This window comes from Lipophrys pholis (genome assembly GCF_963383615.2).
Source record: "Lipophrys pholis genome assembly, chromosome: 1".
Classification (NCBI taxonomy): Eukaryota; Metazoa; Chordata; class Actinopteri; order Blenniiformes; family Blenniidae; genus Lipophrys; species Lipophrys pholis.
The window spans coordinates 28,140,405-28,147,985 of NC_137635.1; the positions used below are offsets into that span (position 1 = coordinate 28,140,405).

Genomic DNA, 7,581 nt, shown 5'->3' on the forward strand with positions numbered 1-7,581 from the left:
TTTGTCAATCAAATGTTGAGACGACCTAAACCAAGAAGAAGGACAGAGACAAGGAGCTGACAGCTTTACATCCTGCTCTTCTCGGTGTGTGTGGTGACTTTGCTCAAACAAAGCACCAACTAGTGGCTTGACAGTAAAACTGTTTCTGGTTTATCCAAATGTTGTTGTCGTCTGTCAGATTAACTTTTGCGGAGAAAATGCAGAACGTGTTCCCAGAAAAGAGCATGAAACCAAGCATCAGAGCTCTAAAAAGAATGAATCCATGTTTTTTTTCAGATTTTGTGGCTTTAAAAGTAAAATAATGGTCAAGGTCAGGTTTTTCACAGTTTAATCATGGAGATGAGACAACATGATGACAAATTAACTTGTCCTGTGAAGATTTGTGAAATTGTTGAAATAAATCAGATGTTTCCACGGCCATTACATCCATCTGCAGCTCAGGCCAGGAGCTTCACTGCACTTTTCACTGTTGTCAACAGCGTCTCTCATGTGTATGTATGAGCAATATCCTCAGGTTTAAAGAATCTTTAAGGGCAATAGTCTCTATATTGAGTTATGGTAATGTCTTCTCTCAGCGCTCTGCATTACATTATCAGTACCACAACATATAATCTGTGCCTCCCACCACATGGTTGGAGTGGAATGGATCATATTCTTCTGTGACGTTATTCTCAGTCTGAAGATCTCACTGAGACGCTCCTCCCATTTCTACTGCCGTCTTTAGGATTTCATATGGAGAGGAAGTGTTGTTGATATCGAAGTAAGAATGGAGAAATGACTCTGCCGCCTCACCGCTAAGTATTAAACTACAATAAATGACATGGTGAGACTCCATCATCCTCTCAGCTTTTGGTCTGATTACATTTCACATGGCTCTGCGCCCGGCTGCTACTTTGGATCTGACCCGAGCTGTTAACCTGACATGTTGCCTGCTTTGATAACAGCAGGTGAAACCATCTAATGCTGTGAATTTCCCCCAGGGTTTAATAAAGTGTTTCTGATTCTCATTAACACTGCTAATTTATTGGATGTCTTGTCCTGCAGGTCGTCACAAGTCGTCCTCACTGCTTTAAACACACAGAGCTGAGCGTTGGATTTCACTGAAAGCTCCTCCATGAATCGTCCTTCTTTAGCTAAATCCTGTCTTCTTTCATTTGAAAGATCCTCACATGGTAGCATCACAGCATCCTTGCAATATCCTTCAGGGTTCTCAGGTGGGGGAGGGGGTCCTGACAGCACCTCCCCCCAGCCCTTGTCTGGGCTGTAATGGTCGGAGTCAATGCCTCAGTATACTACTGCGTCCAGTATGTACTGGGCAGTGTGTAGCATCTACACTGGAAGTTCTGCATCGAGGTTAAATGTGCTGCAAAGTACTTTACTGCCGTAACGCTCGTTGGCTTAAAAGAACATGCAACTTGTTGGTCGTGTTTATTTTCTGGTTGAAGATTTGCTATCATAATGATCAATTTGGCAAAAACTTTGGCAGTGAAGCTGCACAAATTAGGTTTTGGTGCAAGCCAGCAGTTTGTAGCGGCTCGCGACAAGCTACCTTCCTCCACGGTGTCGTCCACATTCTTGGAGGTGTACAAAGAGTTGTGGGGGGCACTAAAGCCAGAATTCTTTGCCCTTTGACCCTGGGCGGTGTGTAATGTTCACTCTTGAGCTGCACATTGACTACACCATCATCTGGATCAACGTGGAGTTTCTTAGCATGTGTCATGATGTAGTAGAGCGGACCAATCACAGCCTTTGTAGTCTAATTACTTCCCCTTGTGTTCTGTGCTGCTCCGAACGCGTCGGTGGAGTTTGATGCAAATGAACAGAGTGTTGACGCTGTGCGGAGGCAGTTCGGGTTGACGCACAGCCTTTGTGTATCATTTCATATGGAGGCTATAATAGAGTGAAGGGGGAGTTGTTGGGACTCATTGGGGGTGCCCCCCCCCCCTCCAACCAGGGTCCACGGCTGAAGGGGCGAGGGGGCGAGGGGGCTCTGGCTCTGGTTTGGTGCCTTGAGAACAGTCCGAGGGCTTCGTCTCTCCGGTGGATTCCTCCTGAGGGTTGGCCTTCCTGGTTTTGTTCTGCTGGCTTCCTTTGGGTCGGTTGCCTGGTTCTATCTGGGCTGATGATCTGAATCACCTCAGGTCTCATGGGCTGCTTGGTGATCTGGGTCAGTACCTGTCTGCCCTCAGGATGGGTCGTTACATCACGGACACTGGTTCTGGTTTATGTTATTATTGGTTCTATTTTCTATTAGTTTTTATGTGTATTGTCTCTATTATGCAGGATCTAATGTAGGTCTTAGCTGATGAACAGAAGACACACACACACACACACACACACACACACACACACACACACACACACACACACACACACACACACACACACACAGGATGACTAGCAGAATTTGGTGCGTTCAGCATTATGTTTTCTTGGTGTGTATTTGCAGGAGGACTCACAGCTGTTGTTAATAACCATCATTAGCTCCATCCACATCACACATAGTGATTATAGAGCTGCTGCCCGGCCCTCCACCCCTCATCCATTCACTTCCTCATGATTCCTCAAATAGCTGCCAGCAAAAGAGAAATCCAGCTGTTGTTGTTGCTGAAGAAACACATTGATCTTATTTTACATCACTTCTCTTATTTGCTTGTATTTTTGGTTACAAAGAGGAAAGGGCCGAGCAAAACAGGAGCTGTTGATTTCACATCAAACTGAGCTCAAGACTTTGGCTTTTTTCCATAAAGTTATAAATAAATCGTACTTTACCTTTTGCCCCCTTATCACACTGCTCTTTATTTGTCTGAAATATTCTTCAGGAAACAGTCAGAAAATGTGAGTGGCTTCTAACTTGTCACAAATGTGGCTTTCTGACCCTTTTCTAATGAATACTGAACAAGAGTGTAGGATTTGTCCTGCTGTCCTACAGGTGTAGTTATGGGTAGAGCAATAATGTTTCCGGAAAAGTAGGTCCCATCTGATCCAACCAGTGAGTTCTACACAGCAGCTAAAAGCCGTCGCTCCAGCTCTGAATGGAAACACACCACCAGGGATTCTTGTACTGCAGAGTTGATTCACCGATGATCACCTGTGGTTTTGACTGTTGAATAGCGAACGGAGCAGATTCTGTTGGATTGGACAGGACATACAATCCTTGGTAGTCCTGCACTCTCCCGGTCCCGGGTCAGTTAGCCACAAACAGAGAAGACAGGACTGTTCATTCAGTTGACATCCCATATATATCTAGATTTTTTGATATGGCTGGCATTGCACTCAGAGCAGATCTGGACTGATTTCCTGTCCAACAAACACTCTGTCCTGGTCCGCTTTGATTGCAGCATTCTTTATGATCATCTTCCTGATGACCACTGGCTGCTCTCAGTCCTCAGATGGGACAAATAGTTGTAGTTTTGGGGATTCACCCAAATACTGGAGCACCAACAACCACAGCAGATTAAGTTCTTTCTCTCTAGTGAAAGCCACCACTGCTGGGTCGACGTCATACATGACACATGTTTAATGTTTGGTATCATTAAAGTCTCCTGCAAGAAACAGAAAGATTCTTTTCTTGCTGCTCCATTTTCTCCGATCTATTCCTCCCAGAAACAGCTTCACTTCATCTCATTTTTCCAGAGCATCTCAGTCATAGAGAGCTCGATTAATTCATTTTCAATTCAAGCACACTTCAAAAAGAGTTTTGGGATGACAGAAATCCCTCCTTCTTTATAGGATATGATCTTCCACTTATCATTTTTAGATGACGTAAACCCGAGCATGGAAAGTCCACATAACATCTTCAGATTAATGTTTTTTGGGGGGAATTATGACTCTACGTTATGTTATCGGTTAGTGCAGCAGTAACTAGTTATTTTGTTCCCAAAGGTTGTTTTTTGTTCAACATGTTAAATGTGTGTAGGGTTAGAGTGTAGGACATGATCTGTAGAGAAGTGCAGGGTGTTTGACTGCTGTGCACGTGCTATTTTCTTGCCTTCCCCCAAATCTGTTTGCCCCCCCAAAAAATTGAATAAAAGGAAGAAAGCATGACTTTTATTGAGATATATGTTGTGAAACTTCATTGATGGAGCTTTACACATTTCCACTGCAGTCGATTTAATCAATGAGTGCTCAGGAGACCTCCTGCCCTCCCCCGCTCTGCTTAATAATTCAGGTGGAGCGGGACTCTCCGGGCGCTCGCTGTGACCTCCAGCACCGCAGCAGGTGGTGGACAGCCAGAGGTCACAGTGTGTCAACGCTCAGGTTCTGTTTGATGCTTTTCTGGGCTGCAGATGACTAAAATAACACACACACACACACACACACACACACACACACACACACACACACACACACACGCACACACACACACACACACACACACACACACACACACTGATCTGAGACATTGGGTTACCCGACCAAAACGATGGCTTCTTGAAGCCTTTTAGAGTTTTAGTTTTTTTTCTGTCACTCGCTGGAGAGACAAGATTTTAGACAGTGGAATAAAGAAGAAGTGACATTTACAAGTTATACAATAAAACCACCAGATGGGCCAATAAAACGTTTCTTGTCAACACATTCAAATGATTCAAAACAGGCGATAAAAGTCTCTCTAAACGAGGCAAACACGTTTAGACTCATCAGCGCAGACAAAGACAGGTGGCTGGAATATCTCAGGTTCACAGACAAGAAGAGAATCATTAGAACCTCGAATTCTGAGTTTAACAAGTTTAACGCCCGACTTAATTCTTTGAAAATAAAAGTTTAAACTGCGCAGAATACAAGGCTTGCTCGATGGCTCACCTGTGAGTGTGTGTGTGTGTGTGTGTGTGTGTGTGTGTGTGTCTGCAGGGATTGATCTGGTTTCAGCAGCAGTTAATTTGTCATGTCAGCGTTGGCCGGGCTGTAATCCCATTTGTTTTGTGGCTGTTTTAGATTACGCTGCCTGGTGAAGCAGCTGGAGAGAGGCGAGGCTTCGCTTGCTGACCTGAAGAAGAACCTGGAGTATGCAGCGTCTGTGCTGGAATCTGTTTACATCGAGGAGACCAGGTAAGGAACCTGCAGCCTCCTGCAGCACCACCATTGTTAACACTTATTAATGCACATCTGAGGGTTTGAACCTATGGAATCAGCGTGGAATTAAAGAAGTGCAATACAAGAATCAACATGACCTGGAAATATATGAATGAATGTAGTAAAGTGTCTCTGTATATTGAGGCACTAATGTTACACAGGCCGGTCCGGTCCAATCCTGAACTAATTTACATTATACTGCTCACATGTTAATTCAATAAAATCCCAAGAACTGAGTTCTGACACATCCTGACCAGATGTCACTGAAATGTGAGATTTGGTCATGAAATGTTTGTTAAAAGCCAAAAACAAGCTGAAGTTTGTGTTTCCTGAAACTCAGCTCGACTTTAAGTTGGTTATATATTAATATTCTGTCTCTAAGAGGTTTGGAAGTCAACAACGATGACTAAATAAGGAAAGACACTGAAAGGCAGTTTGACTTTACGTTTTACCCAGTTAAAGGATCTGAGAATAAAAGAAGCAATGAACTGACGGTCAGGATGGACTGGACGTCCAGTCTCCTTGTCTACATGTGTGATTGTGATCTTTTGTCTCAAATCATTGATTTATAACTCTGCTGAGGTGAAGAGACCAACAGTGTTAATGTTTATGTCTTTCTGCATGAAAACCAAGTCTTAGTTCAGATATATAACTAGAAATGTAATAATGAGTTCCTTCACACACGTGTTTCTACCTGTTTGGAAGCTGTGTGTGTTTAGTCGCAACAAGATGCGATTCCTTATTTTCAGCAGCAGATTTCTGATCTGTTGCCTTCAGGTTGGTGTTTTAACGGAGACAACCCTGGTCGTGGTGAATGATCGTCGGCTGCAGTAGATGTTGTGAGGTGTGCTGTCTCATGCTTGACTGAAGGTCCAGAATGGCAGATATGACCGGGCTTATGGAATTATGTAAACCTCTCATCATCTAGATCAGTCAGATTAGGGTCAGCGGTGCAGGACCACTCCAGGATGGAGGATGATGAAGGATCCAGAACAGAATCCATGTAGCAGCGTGATTATCGGAGCAGCTTTCAGTTTGCCCCGAGTGTGTTCGGTTCAGAGGGTTTGGAGCGTTGCTCCTGATCCCTCGTCCATGTCAACATAACGTCGCTGCGGAGAATTATATCACACAATTGGATTTGAATTCTGCATCGTGGTGTTTGAGGATATTTGAGGCTTACGTAAGCAGCGCTGGACAGTTTTATCCGTGTCTGTCTCCCCGCAGGCGCCTGGTGGACACGGAGGACGAGCTCAGCGACATCCAGTCCGAGTCGGTGCCTTCGGAGGTCCGGGACTGGCTGGCCTCCACCTTCACCCGCCAGATGGGCCTGATGCTGCGGCGCAACGAGGAGAAGCCGCGCTTCCGCAGCATCGTGCACGCCGTGCAGGCCGGCATCTTTGTGGAGAGGTGAAGTGGAAGACAATCACAAGCAAACACACATGATTCCTCAATAATTCATCTACACTGTGACCTTTATGTCTCCCAGCTGAAGCTCTTCGTCTCTCCCGTCAACATCTTTCAATTGGTTCTGCATAGCAAATTCACAAAGTTCAGCATGTGTAATTACTTTCGCTGCAGGTACATATTGGAAATTACTGACAGAAGGAAAATATTCAACAGTCTTATAACTTATCTGTCAGGTCCTCGCTGCTCTTTGTAGGACCAATAAAGGAGCCATCGCTCGGAAATCCCAGTTTTCCTTGTTGAAATAAATTTTGGTGTTGGACCTCTGGAGTTTGAAAGTCGTTGGGTTTTTTCCTTTGGGCTCCGAATCACCCACAAGGGGGCGCACCCCAAAGCAGGAGATTTTGATTGGGCTCCTGTTTTGTCGTCAACACAGGAGGCTGATATAAGACAAGACAAGACAAGACAAGACAAGACAAGACAAGTGATGACAGATATTTTTCTTTAACAAGTCCCCAAACAATTAAATAATAAAACACATATTTAAAACACACCCTAAGACACAAGTACAGACACAAAGGAATGTTAAAAGGAAACAGGAAACTGTAGCCTATAAAAAAAAATACAAATATGAGTGCAATAACAAATATATGTGCAATATAAAAATATATATGAGCATATAAATATAACGTAATATCATAAACCCACCTCTGTTAAATTTAGCAGTTAGCGGTTAGCCTTGTTTTAAGGTAGCGACTCCAGCCGGTGAATCGCTCTGAGTTGCGATTGAGGACGTCCACACATTCACTGTTGGTCATCAAAGGGAAGCTTTTCCTCAGCATGCTAACGTGACTAGTGTGAACTTTAAATCCCATGTGACTTACAAATTACCTCGTTTTTCATTTGAAATCTCTGGGGTGAGTTGCTCTGCGCTGAGGATATTTGTAGACGGCGCCATGACCAGTTTTTATTTTTATTTTCATTGTGAGCAAAGGACCGCTATGTTATGCTATGCTATGCTATGCTATGCTATGCTATGCTATGCTATGCTATCAGTGATTGACAGTCCTTGCAGCCTATCAACGTGTGCAGAACAACCCTTCC

General features: G+C 44.0%; 1 protein-coding gene across 1 annotated transcript in view; it reads left to right on the forward strand.

Annotated features, from left to right (window-relative positions):
* Positions 1-7,581, forward strand: part of LOC308106486 (uncharacterized protein) — a gene marked incomplete at its 5' end in the record, with an annotated part of 238,865 nt that overhangs the window by 73,835 nt on the left and 157,449 nt on the right. The window contains 2 exons of the mRNA XM_080458265.1: positions 4,936-5,049; positions 6,298-6,480. Coding sequence (XP_080314391.1) covers positions 4,936-5,049; positions 6,298-6,480 — 297 coding nt within the window. The remainder of the gene's footprint in view (positions 1-4,935; positions 5,050-6,297; positions 6,481-7,581) is intronic.